At 44.1% G+C, this 25,208-nt stretch overlaps 1 protein-coding gene across 1 annotated transcript in view; it reads right to left on the bottom strand.

Annotated features, from left to right (window-relative positions):
- Svopl (SVOP like) overlaps positions 1 to 25,208 on the bottom strand; it is a 58,074-nt gene that overhangs the window by 8,416 nt on the left and 24,450 nt on the right. The window contains exons 11-14 of the mRNA XM_028889350.2: positions 22,300 to 22,511; positions 18,929 to 19,040; positions 16,470 to 16,551; positions 14,766 to 14,855 (exon numbers count right to left, since the gene is read on the bottom strand). Coding sequence (XP_028745183.1) covers positions 14,766 to 14,855; positions 16,470 to 16,551; positions 18,929 to 19,040; positions 22,300 to 22,511 — 496 coding nt within the window. The remainder of the gene's footprint in view (positions 1 to 14,765; positions 14,856 to 16,469; positions 16,552 to 18,928; positions 19,041 to 22,299; positions 22,512 to 25,208) is intronic.

Raw genomic sequence — 25,208 nt, 5'->3', positions numbered from 1 at the left:
ATACATCATGGTATATCCATGCACATATACACAAGTTTAAAAGAGAGATCTCAGAGATTAGGACTGGCTGCTCTTCCAGAAGACCTGGGTTCAGTTCCTAGCACACACATAGTGACTCACAACTATCCATATCTTAGCACCCACATGGTGACTCACAACCATCCATATCTTAGCACACACATGGTGACTCACAACTGTCCATATCTTAGCACCCACATGGTGACTCACAAGTATCCATAACTCCAGTTCCAGGGGAGCCAATGCCTCTCTGGACTCAGACACTGCACACACGGTGCACAAACATAGACACCCATACACATAAGGGGTTTTTAATTAAAAATAAAAATTTAAAGCAAAACTGGCACCTCCCCTTAAAAGGGGAGGCCATGGGCATATAGTAGGTATTTAAACCATAAAGGTGATGGCATGTAAGCACAGAATGAGGAGGAAATAGGAGTGTCTAATACTAAGCAGTAAGAAATTTCTGGGGTTGGGGATTTAGTTCAGTGGTAGCAAGCACAAGGCCCTGGGTTTGGTCCTCAGCTCCAGAAAATAAAATAATTTAAAAAAAAAATTTCCAACAAGTAAAGGAAGAAGAGTAACAATAAGTCTTAAAGCAACTGAGATGAACCCACCAGGGACTTAGGAGGAAGAACAAGAAGGTAGGAATGATAGAAGCTACCAGAAGGGAGCAAACTCCTTAATATGGCTGGGAGCTCAAGAAACCTTTGAATTTTGAGCTCTGAGCAGGGTTAGAGGAGGGGTGGCTGGTGAGTCACTGGAGGGAGGCTGGAAGGACTGTGTACAGTCTGTGCTGGGATCCCAAACACACTCACATGCTGACTGGAAGTGTTCGGCATGGGTGGGATGCAGCAGTCACAGAAGGTATGCAATTACAAACCCGAGAAATTCAGAACAAGGTCAGTCAGCTGGCTTCTTGAAAACAATAAGTGTAGCTAGAGTTTTCCTGCCTGGCCCACAGTCAGGACAAATCTCTGTCACCCTCCAGTCCCACAGCCACTCAGACCCAACCAAGTAAACACAGAGACTTATATTGCTTACAAACTGTATGGCTGTGGCAGGCTTCTTGCTAACTGTTCTTATAGCTTAAATTAATCCATTTCCATAAATCTATACCTTGCCCCATGGCTCGTGGCTCATGGCTTACCGGTACTTTACATCTTCCTTGTCCTGGCAACGGCTCCAGGCAGTCCTTTCTGCCTTCCTGTTCTTTTATTTCTCCTCTCTGTTAGTCCCGCCTATACTTCCTACCTAGCCACGGCCAATCAGGTTTTATTTATTGACCAATCAAAGCAATTTGCCATACAGACCATTCCCCAGCACAGCCAAGTGCAGACCATCTGAGACACCTGCACTCAGGCCCATGGTCCTAATCATCCTCTATGTGGACCTGCTGGGTGAAGCCACGAGGAACCCAAGAACGGGCTGCCACAGGACATACAGAACATCCCACAGCAAGTAAGCTAAAGATGAGAGCCAGGGCTTCGGGGGGAAAAGCACTTCAGCTCCCCAGTACCTGTGTTAATGCCCAGCAAGCCAGGCCACTGGAGACCCCCTGCTTCAGAGAATAATGCGTACACATGAGCATGTATTCAAACAAGTTAAAATGGAAGTTAAGTAAGTATCAAGAAAAAAGCATAAGATGTCTATGTGTGACCTTCACGTGGATCTATCGGGAGCTATTGAAAAAAACAGTCCTAGTAAAGGGGCACCAATGGACAAGGAACAAATGGACACACAAACTTAATTCTCAGGAAGGTAGAGACATTTTTAAAAAGGTAACTCTAAACTAACCAATAGCTTTAACAAACCATCAAAATCTTTGTGGTGAGCTATATGTATGTATTCGTGTGCATGTATCAACGGTAAAGTGTTTGCCTGGCATATATGAGATCCTGGGTTCAATCCCCAGTACCAAGTCAAAAAGATTAAAAAAAAAAAAAAAAAACCTTAGGATTTGGGCAAACACAGGAGGCAGAATGTAAACAAATAATTCTTGTGTCTATCTAAGAACGAAGGAGAGGTGTTTTAAACAGCACTTTCATCAGAGTAACAAAAATGTAATTGGCAACAAAACAGGCTAGCTCAGGACTGAAATAGTGAGTTAGCAATGCACCAAGTAGCTGGAGACATGAGCAGACAGGCATCTCTAATTCCTCAGCAAAAGACAGACTGTTTGGTAGTGTTGGGACAACCAGCCCGCCATTTGAAAAAATCACAGCTTTTTGCTGCTTGAGACCTCAATAAGGAAATTCCAGTAGACTTGAAGAGAGCAGGCATATCAGGGATTTCTAGTCAGAATCTGGGCTGCATTTTTATAAAAGTAGTTTAGGTTGGGGAGATAGCTTAGTGGTTAAGAGCACTATGAGGACCTGAGTTTGGATCCCCCAGAACCCACTTAAAAAGCTGGGAATGGTCAGCACACCTGTATCCTCAGTGCTGGAAGAGCTGGAGATTGTAGCATCGCTGGGCTTCTTGATTGCTAGCCTAGCCAACAGCTGGTGGTAAATCCAAGTTACCAGTGGGACTACATCAAAGGAATAAGACAAAGAATAGAGGACGCCTGACATCTTTCTCTGGCCTCTGTCTGCACATACTGTGCGCACATACAACAAAAGTTCGTTAAACTAAACATGATTTGGACATTTGTACATTACAACTAACAGGAGGTTTATATCCACCTACACCAAAATAAGGCCCTGGAGAGCCTAGAGCGGCAGAGAAGCATGGGCTTCACCACCTTAGTCACAAAGTCTAGCAAATGAAGCCCTTCCTGTGCTGGGCAGACACACTCTGCCATACTCTGTCACTGGCAATTTTCTGTTTCTGGAACACACCAATCTCTGTCCCACCTCATGATCCTGTAGCAATTGTTATCCTACTTAACAGGCTCTTTCTCTGTACACAGATGTCAACTTACACTTTAGATCTCAATTTCAATGTCACTTGCCAAAGAGAATTTGTTCTCAAAGCTTGTCACCTCTTTGCTCACACTGTTTCCAATGCACTCATAAATTATAGTACTTGCATATTTTCAAATTACCCAATTTCTATGTAAACTTCTTGAGCGAGGAACCTTACAGTGGTGTGCTGCCAGATATTTAACAGCAGCTTCTCAAGGAACCAAAAGTCCTAACCCATTGAGGTTGTAAACACTCCCCATGGCTGACTTTGAATGGCAGCATAATAAGCAGCTGTAGAATCTCCTGAAAATAGAAGAGCCAGCTTTCCCTAGTCAGCCCAAGTTGGCTCTAGCACACTACTAGAACCTTGTCCAGTTTATTTGCTACTACAACCAATGGAAACAGGACTGCCAGCATTTCATTGTCTCCCCCAAGGGCTTATTCACCGGGAGCTGGGTCCTTGTTCAAGTGACGGTGAGATGTGGGGTCTGGTGGAAGGCCCTGAGGTCAGTTGGAGATGTGAGCTCAGGAGGGACTGGGGGACTCCACCTTCTTGGCCTTCTGCACTTCCCATTTGCTAATGCAATCTCCCCCTTCTGCTGCTCCCCACTCTGCACATGCTGACCATGAAGCTCTCATCGGAGGCTGAACTAATGGACACTTTTGATCTTGGACTTTCAGCTTCCAAAGCTGAGCTCAACAAACCTTTCTTTATAAGTCCCCATTAAGTGTTAGCAGAGGGAGTAGAGAGATAGTACCATAGCAGTCTAATGTGTTTGCTGTTCTTTCGGAGTACCATAGGTCAGTTCCCAGCACCCATGGCGACTGGCTTATAACTACCTGTAACTCCAACTCCAAGGGATCCAATGCTTTCTTAAGACCCCCATGGAAAACTGCACTCATATGCACATGTCCACACATATAATTGAACTTGTCCACCAGCTTATCCTGGAACATCCTCCCATACCATCCTGTGCCATCCCCACACCTCACCTAGGCCTAACTCTAGGTGAGTTCTCCAAGCTAGCCCATACTATCCCTTACATTCTCAGGCCTACCTGTGGGTATACAGCTTATGCACCAACTTTCCCTAGTGAATCTGCCCAGAATCAAGCCTGTCCACATTCCCAAGCCTAACTCTGGTCACACAGGTCCTGCCTTAGCCCAGCCTGAGGCAGGCTGGAATCACATATCAGATATATAACCAAGGAAGGAAGACCACATGCCCAAGTCACATCCCCAGCATGAACAATATGAATGGCCAAGACAGTATTACCCAAACCCAAACTCTCCAATGAGAATTACCTAGATGAATCCCAGGATGCAAAATGTAAAAACAATTGTCACCTTCATAAAAAACTTGAGAAGTTTAAAGAAGAAGTGAATGAATAACTCAGTGAATTTAAAAGAGGCATCAATAAATGCCTGATTAATGCTCAAGAAAAGACGCACAGCAAAATGAAATAAAACTCATAATTCAAGATTTGAAAACTAAATTCAGTAAAGAGAACTATTAAAAACTCAAGCTGGAATAAAGCTAGAACTGAAAAACTCTGGAAGCAAACTATAAAACTTAAGGGAAGCCTAAAAACAATGGACCAAGTAGAAGATAGAATACTAGAATGTGAAGATAAGTTGGAGGAATTGAACCACACAAGAAAAGAATATGGAGGGAAAGTTTAAAACACATGAAAGAAACATGCAGGGATTATGGGATACCATTCATTCATTCATTCATTAATCCAAAATCCAAATCTTTGGGTTGTAGGCATAGATGAAAAAGAGTTGTAGGTCAATGGCATAGACGGGATCTCCAACAAGATCAAAGAAGAAATTCCCAACTCAAGGAATGGCACATGCATAAGAGATACAAAAAGCACACTGAACATCAAACCAGACCAGAAAAACTCCCCATGGTGTATTATAATTAAAACAGTAGATATACAGAACAAAGAGGGTGTTGAAAGCCATAAGAGAAAAATCCCAAACGGCATATAAAGACAACCCCATAAGAACAGTAGCTGATTCATCAGTGGAAAATTTGAAAGCCAGAGGAGCCTGGATTTATGTACTTGAATTTCTAAAAGACCATGCATGCCAACCTAGATTACTATACCTATCAAAACCAACTACTATAGCTGAAGAAAGAAAAACTTTCCATGATACAAACAAGCTAAAAGAATTATGTCTACCTAACCAGCCCTACACAGAATATTGACACAATACTTCAGACTGAAAAGAGGAATAAGCATAATCAAGAGACTATTAAAAGAAAACAAATGAGGCTATAATTATTGAGACAAAATAGGACCAAGAACACCAAGAGGAAAAAATACAAAATAATAGCAATTGACACACGCTTTTCAATAATCTTTAAATATTAATGCCCTCAACTTACCAATCAAAAGACACAAAGTATTTGAATGGATTGAAAAATCCATCTTCAGGCTGGAGAGATTGCTCAGTGTTTAAGAGCACTGACTGCTCCTCCAGAGATCCTGAGTTCAATTCCCAGCAACCACATGGTGGCTCACAACCATCTGTAATGACATCTGGTGCCCTCTTCTGGCCTACAAGGACACATGCAGGCAGAATACTGTATACATAATAAAGAAAGAAATCTAAAAAAAAGAAAAGAAAGAAGAAATTAAAAAAAAATAAATCCATCTTCAGCAGGTCAGTGGTGACACACGCCTTTGATCCCAGCATTTGGGAGGCAGAGGCAGGCAGATCTCTGTGAGTTCGAGGCCAGCCTGGTCTACAAAACAAGTTCCAGGGCAGTTACACAGAGAAACCCTATCTGGAAAAACCAAAATTAAAAATTAAAAGATTTCCATCTTCCTGTTATCTACAAGAAACTCATCATCTTACCTTCACTGACAGTCACAACCTTAAAGTGGAGGGATGAAAGAAAGCATCCCAAGCAGAGGGGACCAGGAGATGAGCAGATGCCAGCAGATGGTCTGCTATTCAACAGAACAGACGCCAATCAAAACTAGTCACAGAGATAAAGAAGGACGCATCCTTCTAATCAAGGGAACAATGGCCAAGAATATATTACAGCCTTAAGAATACTGAACTTAAAGACACAGATAAATTTCAACTCAATAATAGTGGGTAATTTCTAGAAATCATTTTTTCAATACAAAAAATGAATATACATCAAAATTAAATACATCAAATGAACCTAACATATGTGCAGAATATTCTACCTAAATACCAAAGAATATACATTCTATTCAGCAGCCCATGAAAACGACTCTAAAATAGAACACATCCTAGGAACACACACACACAAAAAAAAAAAATTAATTTCAGAAGAATTGAAATAATTCTATGCATCCTGTCTGACCACAATGCAATAAAGCTTAAAATCAGCAGAAAACAAATCCCCAGTAGTTATATAAACTCATGAAGATTAAATAACACATTACTGAATGATGGATGAGCCAGAAAGGAAATTAAGACTGAAATTTAAAATTTCCAGGAATTAAATAAAAATACAAACACAATACAACAAGCCCTCTGGAATATATGAAAAGCAGCCCCAAGGGAAACACCTAGCTCTAAGCACCTACATTAAAAAAACAAGGGTACAAATAACTAAATGATGCAACCCAAGCATTTGGAAAAGCAGCAGATCCAGTAGACAGCAATGAGTAATAAAAACCAGAGCAGAACTAGAAATGAAGAAAACAATACGAAGAATCAGCAAACCTAAGAGCTGGTTCCTTGATAACATAAGATTGACAGACCCTTGGCCAACTCACCAAAAGACAGACATGACCCAAATTAGCATTATCAGTAATGAACAGGGAAACGTTACAACAGGCACACATAAAATCAGAATGTTACAAGGGAATACTTTAAAACCTATGGTCCGTTAAGTTATAAAATCTAAAAGAAATGATAAATTTGTAAGTTCATCTAAACTCCCAAAGTTAAACAAGCGACCAACAAAAATAAACCCATAACAAATGAAATTGGAACAGTAATAAAAAGCCTTCCAGTTTAAAAAAAAAATCCAGGGCCACATGAATTTACAGCAGAATTCTACCAGACTTTCAAAGATCTACAGCCTGTTTTTCTTAAACTATTCAAGAGAGAAGGGAAGGGGGGAGGGAGGGAAGGCTCACTCCTAAACTCTGTAAATCCAGTATTACTCTATTACCAAAAGCAGGTAAAGACACACACAAAAAGGAAAACTACAGGCCAATAATCCTCAATGAACACCCATATGAAACTCCTCAGTCAGATACTTGCAAACCAAACATAGGCATATATCAAAAAGATCAAGCACCATGATAAGGTGGCTTTGCTGCAGAGATGCAGGATGGCTCAACGTAAGTCAGTAAGTGTAATAAATCATATAATTGGACTTACAGGCAAAAGTCATATGATCATCCCAATAGGTGCAGAAAAGGTATTCGACCAACTCCAACCTGCGTTCATGATAAAAGTCCTAGAGAGAGTGGGACTGGAGGGAACATACTCAACATGATCAGTTCTGTGTACGACAACCCACCGCCAACATCATCCTTTTAAATGGAGAAAAACTCAAAGCAATTCCATTCAAATCAGGAATGAGATGAGGCTGTCCGCTGTCCTTTGCCTTTTTGATACGTGCTTGAAGCACTAGCTGGAACAGTAAGGAGAAGGAAATTAAAGAGATACAAGCAGGAAAAGTCAAATTGTACCTTTTTGCAGATGATTTGATATTACACATAACAGATCCCAGTAATTCCACCAGAAAACTATTAATGATCAATAATTCTAGCATAGTTGCAGGACACAAAATCAATAGCCTTTCTATATATCAACAACAAGAAAGCTGAGAAAGAGATCATGGACACACTCTCATGTTGCAGGATATTTGATCATTCATATCTGTAGCCTATTTTTAAATTGGGTTATTTCTTTCAAAAATTACTTATTCTTAATTTTGTCTTTTTATTTGAGCTGAGGACCAAACCCAGGGCCTTGCACTTGCTGGACAAGTGCTCTAGCACCGAGCTAAATCCCCAACCAGGGCTACAGAGAGCCTGTCTCAAGATACTATAGTAACTCAGACCCAGAAAAACAAACACTGCAAGTTTTTAGATCTGAGTATCTAACCAGGAGTCACCACAGAAACCACGAAAGGGACCGTGGGGGATGAGAGAGAGGGAGCTCTTGAAAGGGGGTTAATAGGACACGGGCGCTATGAAAGGGAAATGGCGGGGTAGGGATTTAGCTGGGCAGGAACCAGGAGGCCAGTGTAGACAGGAAGGGAGGGAGGAGGGATAAATCACACTAAATGTTTGAAAAGTCATAGGGAAATATATTGGTTTATGTTTTCTTAAAAATACACACATAGATAGATAGATAGATAGATAGATAGATAGATAGATAGATAGATAGATAGATAGATAGATATAGAGAGGGGGTGCTATGACACTTGGGGTGATACCTCACCTCGAGAGCCATAGACTGTCTGACAAAAGCCCCGATACCAAGTACAGCAAACCTTTTGAGTTGTTGGCCAGGGAAATCAAAGAGACTTCTCAAACAGTATATAGGTTATTGCTGTTGTCCTTGATTACCTCCCCAAACTTGAAGGTAACACCTATTGCTGAAGACACCACACACTTTGGACACGGGACTTGGAGGAACTGAGGCAGAACTGACCTGGAAGCCTCCTCCTAGAGGATTAGCCCTCAGGATCTAATGATGCTATGCAAGCTGCCAAGCGAGAAAAGCAATCAATAGTCCTACCCAGTGATAAAACATAGAAAGCACAGCAATCACCAGCATGGCAAGCTATCCCCAGTGACGCAATGGCGGCATCTCTGTCTTAGGGATACCCACCGACTGTCTAATAGGGCCTAAGGCTTGTTCAATACGAGAGAACTTAAGCTATAAACTCTAATAGTTTATGGTTTATACTATAAACCTAGTCGACTACCTGGAGCTGGTGGATCTCCCTAGAGAACCTTCTACTATCATTTTCCTAAACCAATGTTTTCTGCTTTCTAAATATTTACCCTTATAGCCACAAATAAGTGTAGTTCTCGCCCCTCATCAAAGAAGCTTCATTTTGCATCAGAAGGAAACCACCACAGAAATTCATAATTGATGAAAAGGCAAAGAGCAGCTGACGATGGGGTGCCCGGCTGCCATTGATACAAACCCCACACCTACGCCTCAGGGAACAGTGGGAAGAAGAAGCAGAACGACTGAGCTCCAGGGGACCCCGATGTCTGCTGTAAGATAGTGTCTCCTTATGGGGAGCTGTGCCCATGAAACGACAACAATACAGACATGCCAGTGTAGATGGGGGACAGCTCACAAGGCCCCACCCTAGATGAAAAGCCATGGGCAATTAAGAGCCGATGCAGGGGAGAAACAGTCTTCCCTAGGTACCAGCCTGCTGAGAGGTCATCCAATCCTAACCAGTCAGCCCCAAACACGGGCACAGATGAGCAACATTAGATGGACTCAGTGAGCTGTATTTGTGAGTGTGTGTGTGTGTGTGTGTGTGTGTGTGTGTGTGTGTACACAACAACAATTAAGAGATCACATATTTTCCAGGCAGTGCTGGTACACACCGTTAATCACAGCACTCGGAAGGCAGAGGCAAGGGAATCTCTGAGTTCAAGGCCACAGAGTTCTGGTCTACAGCACGAGTTCCAGGATAGCCAGAGCTACACAGAGAAACCCTGTCTCAAAAAAACAAAAACAAAAACAAACAAACAAACAAAAAAAACTAAAAAAGAGAGGGAGTGAGGGGTGGACATGGGAGAAGTTGGAACAAAAGAAAGAGGGAAATGATGTAAATACAGCACTCATGTATAATTCTCAAAATTAAAAAACAGTATTTTTAAAGGATATGTTGTTGTTGTTTTTTTTTAAAGCTAGAAAATATCTAATTCCCTGCTGGGTTCCACCCTCCTGAATGCTTAAGGGAAGTTCCTTGTCTGTGTATCCTGCATAATGGGTGTTAACAGCTTAGATGCAAGATTATAAAACATCGGTAGCAAACTTCTGCCCTCCAGCGTTCTCCCATTGTGCTGTAAACCTGTATTTAAGACCTTTTCCCTCCTTCAATAAATGGCATTTGGCATTAAATAGAAAAAAAGAAAAAAGAAAATTCACGAAAGGGAAATTGTCAATTAAGAATGATCAACTATAAAAAAAAAAAAAGAAAGAAAAAGAAAATATCTCCAAAGTGATCCAATCTCTTATGTAAATAATGAGTTCCAGGCCAACTAGGGATACCTAGGAAGACTCTGCCAGAAAACAAAGAAAACCCAAAACAACAAGAAAACCGTACAATGTCAGTATTTTAATCTAAAAAGTAAAACTAAAAAAAAAAAGTTGGCTGAACGTTTAATTGGGATAACATAATTCTACATATACTAACTTGATAATAGAATAACAATTTATTTCATAAAGACTGTAGCTATTAGAGTTCTTTTAAGAGTTCTAACTGGTGAGCTACATAATACCTCTACAAAAAAAATCCCTATAATGGGGGGACAAAAGCTAAATGAAGAGACGTCCTGCCTCCTAACAAAGACTCCGTCTGTCTGTCCTGCCCCATTCTCTGAGTCCTGACCAGCTGCAGCTGCTCAAGAAAGAACAGACATTTCAGAAGGCTACTTGAGAGCCGTGCTAGCTTTGGCGGTGTGTGTGTGTGGGGGGGGGGGGGGATGGAGTTAGTGTGGCTGGGGGTCACTACTCTGCCGCTCGTGACAGCAGGGCGGAGCGACAACAAAATGTTTGTGTTTTGTGGGGTTATGAGTGAACTTTCCCATGGACATCTCTTTGTGAAGCACTGTGTGTGTGTGTGTGTGTGTGTGTGTGTGTGTGTGTGTGAGAGAGAGAGAGAGAGAGAGAGGGAGGGAGGGAGGGAGAGGGGGAGGGGGAGAGGGGGAGAGGGAGAGGGAGAGGGAGGAGAGGGAGAGGGAGGAGAGGGAGAGGGAGGAAGGACGGAGGGACAGGAGGGAGGGAGGGAGACATGCACACACACCTTCCTTTGCTTGCTTGATACGTTCACTTGATGAGATGCTATGTTTAGGTTCATCCACAAGGGGGCAGTCTTCATTGCTTTCGCGTAGCTTTCTACTTGGTCTGCCTCGGGCTGCACCACCAACTCGGGTGAAGGTCATTCATTCGCTAGAGGGACTTAACCGCCCATCCATAGACGGTATCAATATGTTATACATTGCTGAACCAAGGCACTCTAGTGTCATTGACCCCAGGTCAATGTAGGTCTCTATGCCCCTCCAAAATTCCTATGTTGAAATCCTAATCCCAGCTGTGAGCCTGCTCTGTTTGGAAGTGGGTCCTTTGGGAAGTAATAGGTTGTAAGAGTGGAGGCCTTTCATTAGGATTTGCACCCTTAGGAAACAGGCCACACAGGGCTCTTTCACAAAAGAAGACACAATGAGAAAGGGCAGCTAGGCAGAGGAACCTCACCAGAACCCAACCATACAGGTACCTGATCTTGAACTTCCAGTACATAGAGCTGTTAGAAATTTCTGTTACTTACAAGCTACTCTGTCTATGACTTTTTTTCTTTTTGTTTTTGAAACAGGGTCTCATGTAGCTCACACTGGCTCTAAACTTACTAGGTAGATGAGGATGACCTTGAACTTCTGATTCTCCTGCCTCCACCTCCCAAGGTGCTGGGGTTGCAGGGGCTGGAACACAGGGGTTCTTGCATGCTAGGCAGACTCTTTTCCAACTGAGCTACACCCCTAACTCCTCAGCCTATGGTGCAGTGTTATAAGAGCATGAACTAGGACACCGGACTCCTAATGCGTCCCAGAATAAAGGAGTGTTGTCCCTGGTCTAGCTCCATAAAAGCCTTGTACTGATCTCTTCTGCATTGTGGTAAGCCTTTAATAATTCTATAGCAAAGGTCTCCTTTTTTGTTTGCTTGGACTACATACACCCGGATTTTATTTCTAGTTGAATCAATTTCTTAACAACTATATACTTCAAAACATTTGCTTTAAATGATGCATTAAAAAAGGGGGTGGGAAGTGGTGGTGGCCTCTAATCCCATCACCTGGGAGGCAGAAGCAGGTGAATCTCTGAGTCCAAGGCCAGCCTGATCTACAGAATGAATTCCAGGACAGCCAGAGCTATTATACAGAGAAACCTTGTCTTGAAAAGAAAGATACATTTGAATTAAACTTTATGCATTTAGTCTAAAGATTATGTAAACATATTACTGACTAATGTATATGGTTTTTACTTTTAAAATACCTTTATGTGTGTTTGTGCACACACACACCTGTGGGGCGAGGGGTACTATGTGTGTGCAGTACCTGAGGAGTCCAGAAGAGGGCAACAGATATCAGAGAACTGCAGTTCCAGACAGTTGTCAGCCACCTGACATGGGTGTTGGGTGTTGGAACTAAACTCCAGTCCTATGGAAGAGCAGCAAGCATTCTAAGCACTAAGCTATCTCTCCAGGCCCGTAAAGTTTTCCCTTTAACTTATTTACTAGCCTGTCTTAGGAAATATGAAGGGAAAGAACTGAGTGAAAGGAAAAACAGCTCCTAATCACCACCCTCCCAGTGGACGGCACAGCCTCTCCCAGGAAGGCTCAAGTAGTAGGTCTCCATCTCTACCATCTGCATCTCTGGGTAGAGCCCAGGAATGTTTACATCATAATGCTACCCTAGTAATCTTGGTAAGCACTTAAGATTGACAGCTATCACCATGGAAAGCCTTGAAACAGCTCACTCCCTGAGAAACCTAGGCAATCCCTTAGGAGTGGACATGAAGCTTCCCGGACTTGAATTCTCCTGACCCAAACTGGTTAAGGAAGCAAGGTACACGCATCGAATAGTGGTGATGGCACTGGACTGGATTTAAAGTGCTTTTGTTTCTCTTATTTCCATGTTCCCTCTTCCCCCTCATCCCCTCCTCTACCTCAGTTCCTTAAAGGCAAAAGAATAATAAACACAAGGCAGTCGAAGCTAGTTCCAAACGCAGCAGCATGCATGTTGTTGGTGCTTGAGAGCGTGAAGTGAATTAAACTATTTCCTCGCCAGGAGTATCACTCCAAAGACAGCGAAGGATGCAGCTATAGATTGAAACAAGGGTGATCTTTCAGCACACAGGAAGGGAACCCCAAGAGAAGCAGCAGCCTTCACACTTCTCCGGCAAGTGATCTGTCTTGGAAAGCTGACACCCCAGTGTGGTCATTAAAGATGGTGTCCTCAGCAGTAACAATACCGTCTCCTTGGCTTTCATACCTCAAATCTCATCTTGTCTAGACTATTAAACATTTGCAACCATTATTTGCTTTAACAGTAAAAGATTCATCTGTGGTCACAAAAGGATTTTCCTAATGAGAAATACTTGTATGAGTAGGATTTGGCCTCAATTATTATCATTACTGTATAATGTCTCTCAAATGCTGTGTCATGTATGTGTCTAAGTACCTCATCCTCAGCACAAACCTATGCAAATGTGCTATTATTCATCTCTATTTTAAAATGTGGGAGGCACAGGAAAGATGAGCTACAGCTACCCAGAGTTAGGAGCCACTTTGTGGCCAGGATGCCAAGCAGAGCAGAACTCTTTGGCCTCAGGACTCAGCCCATATTGTGATCTTTTCTGATCATTGCCAAAGCTCTTAGAAACAATGTGGCCTGTCACATAAATGGTCCCATGTCCCTGGGGAGAATGCTGGCTGGGACTAAGAACCCAGAGACTCCGTCCCCACAAGCTGGGGAGAGAACCCAGTCTCCGTCTGCTTACAAGGGACAGGGTGGGTATTTCACTCCCCTTTCCCTGGTAGGCTCTTCTCTGAGACAGATGAAATGGGTAGAAAGGGATTTAAAAAAAACAGCAATGCAAGACAAAAACAGTACTCATTTTTAAGACAGGAAACACTTTCAGAAGAATTAAAAAATCAAAAAACAAAAAACTACTTTGTAGTGCCGGTCAGTGGTAGCACACGCCTTTAATCCCAGCACTCAGGAGGCAGAAGCAGGTGAATCTCTGTGAGTTTGAGGCCAGCCTGGTCTACAGAGCGAGATCCAGGACAGCCAGGGTTGTTACACAGAGAAACCCTGTCTCGACATCAAAAACAAACAAACAACAACAAAAACCCATTGTAGCCACAAAAATCCCTCTGTTAAAAGATAGGAAACATCTACTTCACCCACAAGACTGTCTTCCATGGAAAATGCCCCCCTCCCATACCCTCAGATACAATTGTCTGAAGCTCTGGATCTTGATAATGTGGTTCAGACATAGACCAGCTAGCCCTAGGCCAGTGACAAAGTCGTGTTTGGGACTTGTGAGAATGCCCCATACACAGGGAGCAAAGAGAGCCTGTATGTTGGGAGTGGTGATCTCAGGCCCCAGAAAGACAAGACAGGAACTGATGTCCTGTTAGGCCCCCACAGCTGATGAGGCACTCCAGGACCCAAGGCCTATTTCCTATTTCTGTAGCAGGAAGAGAAAATGGGCCACTGCATTAGCCTGTGTTCTCTGTTTCTTCTCCCATGGTGCCAGGTCCCCTTGAATTTTATCCACCCTGCACCAGACTTCGGCCCAGCCCCACCGCCCCATGTCTAGGCTCTGTCTTACTGTCCTGTGCCCCACTCCCCACGCCACCCCCACCCCGATACTCTTGTGTTTCTCAATACCCCATCCTGGCTGACAAGCCCCCCAAGAGGTATAACTCTGAATTAAAGCCTATAAGCAGTTAAACATTCAATCAAGCCCCCAAAGAAAGCAGAAAGTTTTGTTATATCCTTACTCTGATGGCACTGGGGTCCCTGTTTCCCACCCCACTGAGGTTCAGTCTCCCTGCACACCCTTCTTGGGTACCTGGGATATAAATGGCGCGACCATCGCCCCGATGCGACACAGGGAACCACTGGTTCCCATCCCCAGAGCGCGCATTGGAGTGGGGTAGACCTGCAGAGGAGAGAGACATAGAGAACACAGACTATAGGAATATAGGATGGATTTCAGAGCAGAAGATGCTCATTATCTTTGGTGTCCAGTTTTCAACTTTAAAAAAGTTACATTTATTCATTTCTCGTGTGCATGGATACGCATGCATGTCGTGGTGCGTGTGTGGCAGTCAGAGGACAACTTGCTGTCCCTCCATGTGACTCTCAGAGAGTCAACTCATATTGTCATGTTTGGCAGCCAGTGCCTCTCCCCCATGAGCCTCCTCACCAGCGCTGTGGTGGTGAATTTTGATGTCTACATATTTGGATTGGGAGCTGCTTAAATTAGTAAAGGGCAGAAGCATGAGACCTGTCCTGATCAATTGTTTAATCCATGAATGGACTCAAAATTTACATAGACTATTGGAAGGCAGAACTTCAGAAGCCTGGAGTTGTTAGAGGAGGTGGTCACTGGGCATGGGCTTTGGAGGGTGTACCTTAGCCCGGGTCCTGGTTACAGGAGGTGGTCACTGGGCACGGGCTTTGGAGGGTGTATCTTAGCCCGGGTCCTGGTTACAGGAGGTGGTCACTGGGCACATGCTTTGGAGGGTGTATCTTAGCCCGGGTCCTGGTTACAGGAGGTGGTCACTGGACATGTGCTTTGGAGGGTGTACCTTAGCCCGGGTCCTGGTTACAGGAGGTGGTCACTGGGCACGGGCTTTGGAGGGTATATCTTAGCCCGGGTCCTGGTTACAGGAGGTGGTCACTGGGCACATGCTTTGGAGGGTGTATCTTAGCCCGGGTCCTGGTTACAGGAGGTGGTCACTGGGCACATGCTTTGGAGGGTGTACCTTAGCCCGGGTCCTGGTTAGAGGAGGTGGTCACTGGGCACATGCTTTGGAGAGTGTACCTTAGCCCAGGTCCTGGTTACAGGAGGTGGTCACTGGACATGTGCTTTGGAGGGTGTACCTTAGCCCGGGTCCTGGTTACAGGAGGTGGTCACTGGGCATTTGCTTTGGAGGGTGTACCTTAGCCCGGGTCTTGATTAGAGGAGGTGGTCACTGGGCATGTGCTTTGGAGGGTGTATCTTAGCCCGGGTCTTGATTAGAGGAGGTGGTCACTGGGCATGTGCATTGGAGGGTGTATCTTAGTCCGGGTCTTGATTAGAGGAGGTGGTCACTGGGCACGTGCTTTGGAGGTTACCTTAGCCCAGATCCCTTCCTGTTACTCTTCTTTGCTTCCTTGCTGCTGTGGTGGCCAGATTGTCTCTCTCAGACCCTTCAACCATGGTACCTCTGCTACAGACCAAAGGGTAAGGCATGGACCAGGACAATTGAGACTGAACTAAAATGGATCTTCACGTCCCTAAATTATCTCAGGCTTTTGTCATAGTGACAAGTTAGACTAACAACCCAATCTCCCTTGAAAGGGAGGAGGCCCTCTCTTTCCAAGACTGAATTTCAATAGACTAAATGGGAAAGGAAAACTCCACATCAAGCTCTCCAGGGTCATTTGCATAGAATTTCACAGTTTAAGAAACTTGGCAAAGGTTAACAGAAGTCAGGGATGCATTACCCACAGGCTGGAAGCTCACCTGGCATGGCCTGGTGTAGCCATGCCATCCCCCAATGCTCACCTCAGCGGTGTAGATGTAGATGGTGTTGAAGTTTGCCGCCACCAGGGCCCTCAGCATGAAGAGGAAGCCAATGAGGCCGGCACTGAAGAGGAAGCAGAGGAAGTTGCAGCAGGAGACACAGAAGGCCTTACGAAGCTCAGTGCCTCAGCAAGGTGCTTCTTCTCGGCTGGCCTAACTGTGACGTCCTAAAGTCCGTTTCCTCACAATCCATTCACCTAAGGGGACGCTCAGACCTGATGCTCCCAGATGAGCACATGCCTTGAAAAAGGGATTTTATGTAGTATGATTGCTTTGCCTGCATGTATGTATGTGTACCATGTGTGTTCCTGGGAGGTCAGAATAGGCATCCGATCCCCCGGAACTAGAATTCAGGTGGTTGTGAAACAGCCTGTAGGTACTGGCAGCCCAATCTGGATCCTCTAGGGAGAGCAGCAAATGCTCTTATCTGCTGCGCCTTCTCTCCAGCCCCTCTGATATCCTCTTCAAATCACTGAATTGCCTACAATCCCTAGTAACATGTAAACGTTGTGTGTAAAGAGTCATTTGGTATTGTGCAGAGAACAAGAGATCATGTGGTACCCAGACCCAGCTGACGCACCTACAGCACACTTCCTCCACCTAAGGCTCATGGAAGAGGGCTCGGAAAGATCGCAGGGACTTTGCTGTGAGAGTATGTCTCCTGGAAATGTCAGGGACGCTACATCCAGGAGGTCTCGTCACCGTGGCTGCCTGAACAATGACACCAATGGACATGTTAGCATGGGAGACCTCACGTGACCTCAATCCTAGACAAAGAACCTCGGGCAGCAGGAATCCTGAGAGCAGGAGAAAAAGTCTTCCCCAGGGAAGAGCCGCCCCCCATTAGTCAGTATCCAATACCAAATGGTCAACCCTGAGATCATGAACATACAGGTACTACCATACGGACTAAGCAGGCGGTATTTATGTATTTAGGAAAGAGCGTGAGCGTGTGTGTGTGTGTGTGTGTGTGTGTGTGTGTGTGTGTGTGTGTGTGTGTGTGTGGTGTGTGTGTAACAACAATGAAAGAAAAAAAGGCCACAAAATTAAAAGAGAGCAAGGGGGCACATGGGAAAGATTTGAGGAAGGAAAGTGAAGGGGGAAATGATCTCATTATATTATAATTTCAAAAAATTAAAAATTATAATAAAAAAATTCACAAATCTAAAAGAGAGAACAATGACAGGCTGTCTTAGGGTTCCTATTGCTGTGATGAAACATCATGACCGAAAGCAATGTGGGGAAGAAACAGTTTATTCGGCTCACACTTCCACATTGCTGTCCATCACTGAAGGACGTCAGGACAGGAACTCAGATGGGAAGAACCTGGAGGCGGGAGCTGATGCAGAGGCTATGGAGGAGTGCTGCTTACTGGCTTGCTCCCCTGGCTTCCTCAGCCTGCTTTCTGATAGAACCCAGGACCACCCACAATGAGCTGGGCCTCACCCATCAATCACTAAGATCTTATGGAGGCATGTTCTCAACTGAGGTTCCCTCCTTTCTGATGATTCTAGCTTGTGTCCAGTTGACAGAAAACTAGCCAGCTCGCATGCTCCATACAGATGCAGTTTGTTTTCATTGTCTGGGATGAAACTTTTTTTTTAAATTTCAATCTATGGCCAGTTGGCCTGTAGGTGTAGAACTCACAGATCCAGAGTCAACCATGTTATTGCTCAGAGTGCTGTAGGACTGCAAATTTGGGGTGATATTGTTATCTGGGGCAAGTACTCTACCACTGAACTATTTTTCCAGCCTTCAGATACAGGTTGTCTGTGTCACTGCATTAGCTCAGATAATTTAGTTTTAGAAGGTGTGGGGGGGGGGGAGCTGCAGAGATGGCTCAGAGGGCATTGTCTACTCTTCCTGAGGTCCTGAGTTCAATTCCCAGCAACCACATGGTGGCTCACAACTATCTGTAATGAGATCTGGTGCCCTCTTCTGGCCTGCTGGCATGCACATAATAAATGAATGAATGAATGAATGAATGAATGAATGAATCCTCTTTTTTAAAAAAGGAGGGGGCTGGAGAGATAACTCAGCAGTTAAGAGCACCAACTGCTCTTTCAGAGGTCCTGAGTTCAAATCCCAGCAACCATATGGTGGCTCACAACCATCTGGCGCCCTCTTCTGGCCTGCAGGCACACATGCAGGCAGAACACTATATACATAATATATAAATAAATCTAAATAAAGAGAAAAGAAAAGAAAACTAGGGCTGTTTTCCAGTTTTCCAAGAAGCTTTGCATAGAGTGAGTATCCCGGTACTGTCCCCACATCCCATGACAGCTGAAGGTGGCAGGGCAGAGGACAGGGGAGGCCTTGTAGTCTGACAGACAGCCCGTTCTCTCCTCTTCCCTGTGGCTGACATCCCCGGGAGTCAGGAAGTCCGGTGTGATAACCAGCGCACACCGCTTGTGTAGAAGCATCCGCCGAGTACGTACCTTGAAGTGCAGATATTGAGGAGAAGGAAGAACAAGGCTGTGCATCCCATGGTGATGGACAGGCTCAGGCGTCTGCCCAGAAAGTTGATGCCCAGGATGTTCAAAGGGTTCACTAGGAAGCAAACAACAGGCACAGGTGGCGACACCTTGGAGCAAAAGTGGCGAAGACACCAGGGGACCCACCTGTCGCATCATAAGGTGTGGTGGTATTCTAATTGTACTGAAATGTGATTTTGATTGTATGTTTATAAATAAAGTTGCCCAGGTGTCAGAGCTATTAGAGCCATAGACAGAATGTGGCAGTGGTGGCACATGCCTTTAACCCCATAGATCTCTGTGTGTTCAGGGATACAGCCAGCATTGGAGACATATGCCTTTAAGACCTAGGGGGCTGTACATTCAGACAGTGACGAGGCAGTCACGTGTTTGGGTTTACAACCAATGAGAAGGCAGAATGACTAGAAAAACGACTTACACACAGGAAATAGCTCTCTTTCGGGAAGCTGGGACAGCAGGAGGAAGGGTGAGATTTTAGCTCTGAGCTCTGACTTCTTGGCTTTCTCTTTTACATTGGTTCTGTGTTTCTTATTTAATAAGACGGTTGGTTACATCTACAATAAGGAAGCAGCTCGTCCTGAACCCAGGCACACTGTCATGGAATCCATGACTTCTTCAATGTGCTTCTTCCTTATGGGCCCATGAGTGACCAATACTGGTTATACAGAAAGGCCTTTTTATTGTTTTTTTAGTTTTTGGTACAGGGTCTTTCTACATACTCCTGACTGTCCTAGAACTCACTCTGTAGACCAGGCTGGCCTCGAACTCACAGAGATCTGCCTGTTGGGATTAAAGGCGTGCACCACCACATCTAGCTTTATTTTATTGCTGACTCTACTGCTTTATAAACCACCAGTTTGCTAGCACTAAATACCATATACCATTGTCCATTGAATTCAAGGCTCCACTGATTTTTTTTTTTTTTTTTTTTTTGAGACAGAGTCTCACTATGTAGCCTTGTGCCACTCTTGACTCTGGGCCTCTGACTCTTTTTATTTACTTAGTTTTTTGAGACAGGGTCTCATATATCCCTGGCCTCAAATCCAGCTAAGGATGACCTTGAATTTCTGATCCTTTTGCATCTACTTCCCAAGCACTGGGGTGACAGGCACACACCATACCACTACAGAGCCAGTTCACACCGTCCTGGGGATTTTATGCACACACTCTAATAACTCCAATATATCCCCAGTTACACTGGCTTTTTTTTTTCTAATGGGTCATCATTTTTGTTGGGAAAAAACAAAAACAAAAAAAAAAAACTGCTGCCAGTTGAAATCTAACAAGTCATTGTAAAATGTTGTCATTTTAGTTATTATGTATCTTGACATCCCGCTCCAGGGTTTATCCAGGTAAAAGATGGAACTAGAAAGATCATATTGAGTGAGGCAATTGAGTGAGGACCCAGACCCAGAAAAGCAAACAGTGCATGTTCTCTCTCATCTGAGGCTCCTAGCTCCAAATCATCAGATGTGAGCATATAACCCAAAGGAACCACAAAACCCAGGAAAGAGAAAAGGAACTGTTGTGCGGAGTGGGGGAAACAATAGAGGGAAGCACACGTGATCTAAGGGGGGAAGCGAGAAGGGGGAACGTATTAGGGAGGCAGGCTAGAGAGATGGCTCCGCAGTTAAGAGCACTTGTTGCTCTTGCAGAGGATGGCCTGGATTCTCTTCCCAGCACCCATCCACATGGTGGTACACGACCAGCCATAACTCCAGCAGCAGAGGATCAGACCCCCTCTTCTGACCTATGAGGGCCACCAGGCATGCACATGGTGCACATAGACACAGGCAGGCAAAACATTCATAAACACAAAAGAAATATCTAAAAAACACATTAAAAAGAAATAATTAGGGAGGGGAAGGGATATTCAATACAAAATGATGGAAGAGAAGATAAAATAACAATAAGAATATCTGAAAAAGTCATAAAAGCATACTATTACCTATCTACCTAAAAATACCTATAATACATGTAAGTTGGTGTATAAATATACATATATAGTTTGAATGAAATTTCCCCAACTGGGCTGACGATGCTCACCCAAGAGTCATAGACTGTCTAACCAAAACCCTAACACCAGGCACAAGAAGCCCTCTTTTGAGTTGTTGGTCAGGATCAAACAAGAGACTATCAAAACAGATCAGATCATACAAAAAATTGGATCAAACAAAACATTATAGACTATATTGTTGCCCTTGGGTGCCTCCCAGAGGTGAAATGTAAGTCCCTGTTGCTGAAGACATCATACACCTCAGACACAGGCCCCAGAGGACCTGAGCTGGATCTGGCCCGAATGCATCCTTCCTGAGGACTAGCTCTCATGGTACCAGAAGGCACCAGGTGAGCTTCCAAAGGAGGAGAGCAGCCAATGGTCCTAAGCAGCCGCGATGCTACAATGACCAGAACGGCATGATAACCCAATGGTGCAGTAGGGGCGTGTGTACCTCGGCACTAACCAAAATCTCTCTCATTGGACTGAAGGCCTATTCAACAAGAGGGAAACTGCTTGGCACGGGAAACCTAGCCAACTATCCAAGGCTGGTGAAGTCACGGATCTTGGAAAAGAACCTGCAAATACCACTTCACTAAGCCAACATAATCCCTAACCACACTATAAATATTTATCCTTCTGCCCACAGAAAAATGTAATCTTCACCCCTCATCAAGGAAACTTCTCGGCAAGAGATGGAGCCAACTCCTGAGAACCACATGCATTCAAAAGGCGGAGTTGTGGAGCCAGGTCCAAACAGTTAGATCTACAAACCCACTCCTGCCCCTAAGGTTCAGAAATCACTGTGGAAGAGGGCAGAAAGGTTGTGAGAGCTGGGGGAAAAGGAAAGTTTGCTGTTAGAGAAATAAAAATAAAAAAGAAGGCCATGAATTTGAGTGTGGGAGTTCGGGGAGGGAAGAGAGTTATATTATAATCTCAAAAAATAAATGTATCTTTTCATTTGAGACAGGGTCTCACTGTGGATGTAGCTCTGGCTGGCCTAGAACTTGTTATGTAGATCAGGCTGGCCTGGAATTCACAGAGGTCCACCTGCTTCTGCTTTCCAAGCATTGAGATTAAAGGTGTGCGCCACTACTCCAGACTAAACATGTATTTGGAATTGATGAAATAAAACAGTTCAAAGCTTTACTCTTTCAGGCCCTCCTCCCCACAACAACCAAACTGGAAGGTGGAGCAGCGTGAGCTGAAGACCCATGGAGTTCTACTAGACAGGAGCCTCGCCACAGGGTCAGACTTCTCTTTGACCTGAACCGCAGGAGCCCTGCCTGAAACAGAGAAGGTGCACGGGCAGTCTTACAAGCAATTTCCCCGAGTGTGCTGATGATCATGGTCCTGTAGTCAGAGGGTGCGAAGAGGTGGCAATAGCAGGGGCTTAGATTCTCCTCTGTGTCCCCCGTGGTCACCATCACCTCTGGTTCTGACTCTGACTTCGAACCACAGACCAGATCCCGCTCCAGCAACTCAGCACTGGCCAGGATAACCCCGTAGTAGGCGAAAGAAATTCCCAACCTGGAAGTGAGTGGAGAATATCATCAGCACTCAGGAGGCAAAGGCAGGCAGATCTCTGAGTTTGAGGCCAGCCTGGTCTACAGAGTGAGTGCCAGGACAGCCAAGGATACAGTGAAACCCTGTCTTGAAAAACCAAAGCCGGGAGGTAGTGGTGCACGCCTTTAATCCCAGCACTCGGGAGGCAGAGGCAGGCAGATTTCTGTGAGTTCGAGGCCAGCCTGGTCTCCAAAGTGAGTTCCAGGAAAAGTGCAAAGCTACACAGAGAAACCCTGTCTTGAAAAACCAAAAAGAAAAAAGAAAAAGAAAAACCAAAAATTAAAAATGAAAAAAAGAATATCATTAGCAAAAGCTTTCACCAGCTTTGGGGGACAGAAAGAACCATGGCAGGCAAGGATAAGAAGGAGAATGATCTATATGGAAGGCACAGAGCAAGAACAACAGGAAACAGTCCACACAGCATCCAGGCATCTAAAGACAACTTTAGAGAAACATATTATATAATAACATATATTATATATATATACACACATATATACATATACATACATACATACATATATGTATATATGTATGCATTTATCTTGGATATAAACTTTGGAATAGAATAACTGATTCCTAGGATGTGTTGTAGAATATTATTTTTAGGTGTGTTACTTTTGTTTATGTTGCATTTGTTTAACTCTGTGAAGCTGTACTACTGTGCCTGTGTAAAACACCTGGTGGTCTAATAAAGAACTGAATGGCCAATAGTGAGGCAAGAGAAAGGATAGGCAGGGCTGGCAGACAAAGAGAATAAACAGAAGGAGAAATCTGGGAGGAAAAAAAAGAAGTAGCCAGAGAAAGAGGAGGAGTCCAGGGGCCAGCCACCCAGCTACACAGTAAGACACAGAGTAAGAGTAAGATTTACAGAAGTAAGAGAACAGGAAAAGCCAGAAGCAAAAGGTAGACGGGATAAGTTAAGGAAAGCTGGCAAAAAAAAAAAAAAAATAAGCCAAGCTAAGGCCGGACATTTATAAGTAAGAATAAGCATCCATGTGTGATTTAATTGGGAGCTGGGTGACGGGCCCCCAAAAGAGTAAAGAACCCCAACAACAAAGATATATATTTTTAACACTAATAGGTACTCCTAGACAGGTTTCCTAGACAGACAGCTGTGTGGGGGAAAAGTTCCAGTTACTTTGCATTCTTGCGAACCCTCGGTACAGGCAGTCTTTTTAAAGATTTAGTCATTTTTATTTTATTTTGTTTCGCCCACATGCATATATGTGCACCATGTGTATGCAGTGCCCTTGGAGGCAAGAAGAGGGTTTGAATCCCCTGGAGTTGGAGTTAAATGGTTTTGAGCGACCATGTGGGGTGCTAGGAACTGAACTGGAGTCCTCTGAAAGAGTAGCCAGTGCACTCAACTGGTGGGCCATCTCCCCAGCCCTGGGGTCTTTTTCATCACAGCTGTTTTTACGCACTGTTGGGTTTATAAGAACTTGTAGGGTTTGAATTTGCATTGCCTTGCTGGCTTTATGGTTGAGCATGTTTTGACATGTGCTGCAGATTGGCAGTTTGGGTGGCATACCTAGTCGAGCCTTTTGCCTATTTCTAAACTCAGTTGTCAGGGCTGGAGAGATGGCTCAGTTGTTAAGAGGATTTGCTGCTCTTCCAAAGGACCCAGACTTGAGTTCCCAGCACCCATGTTGGAGGGCTCACAGCTACCCTATAACCCTAATTTCAGGGGATCTGATACCCTCTTCGGCCAACCATTCTCATGTGAAGTACAGAGAAATACATACATACACATAAATTTAAAAAATAAAAATAAATCTTAAACTGAACTATCTATCATAACTGTTGAAAGACAATTACATATATATAGCATATGTGTTTTATAGACATATATATGTGTATATATATATATATAATATACTGCAATATATCAAATGTCTTCTCTTTGTGGATAGCTTGCCATTTAGGCTTCTCCTGGTTTTATATGGCACAGAGACACTAAATTTTGTTTGAGACAGGGTTTTGTGTAGCTAGCTTCAAACTGGTAGCAGTAGATGACCTTGAACTCGTGGTCCCCCACCTCACCTCCCAAGTGCTGACATTACAGGAATGCGCCAGGAAGCCCAGCTCCAGAGATGCTAGTTCAATGCAGTACAAGTCCTCGGTCCTTCCCTGTATGGTAAGCACTTGCTTTTGAGTCCCACTTGGCAATCCTTGGCTCACTCAAAGCTACAAAGAAATGAAGCACAGAGAGGCCCTCCCAAGGCTGGGCCACTGAGCCTGTCATTGGAGAGTTCAAAGGATCAGTCCCTGTCGTGGGGTAAGCTGAAAGCCCAGACTACAGAAGGCCAGGAAGTGACATGTTTAGTCTTGTCACTGGAAAAGAGCTGGAAAACTAGGTAGACTACTAAGGTTTACTTTCTCTTTTTGCACTTTTATCATTGGGGTTGAGGGGGGTAAAGTGGGGGTACTAGAAAGACAAGACATTGTGAGAGGAACTATTTGATGACTCCCTTGTGTATTTTTCTGTAATACCCCTGAGAGTGGATTTGCAGTGGTCCCTCTTCATCCACAGAAGATGCAGCTAAGACACCCTCCACCCCCCAGCGGACACCACAGATCATACCACGCCTTACATGTAAGTTCCTATACAGACTTAACAAAACAATTTACAAGATGCCAAAAATGTTACACGTACAT

Source organism: Peromyscus leucopus, chromosome 3, assembly GCF_004664715.2.
Source record: "Peromyscus leucopus breed LL Stock chromosome 3, UCI_PerLeu_2.1, whole genome shotgun sequence".
NCBI classification, from domain to species: domain Eukaryota; kingdom Metazoa; phylum Chordata; class Mammalia; order Rodentia; family Cricetidae; genus Peromyscus; species Peromyscus leucopus.
Note: the sequence above shows the minus strand (reverse complement) of the source record. Positions and strands in the feature narration are given on the sequence as shown.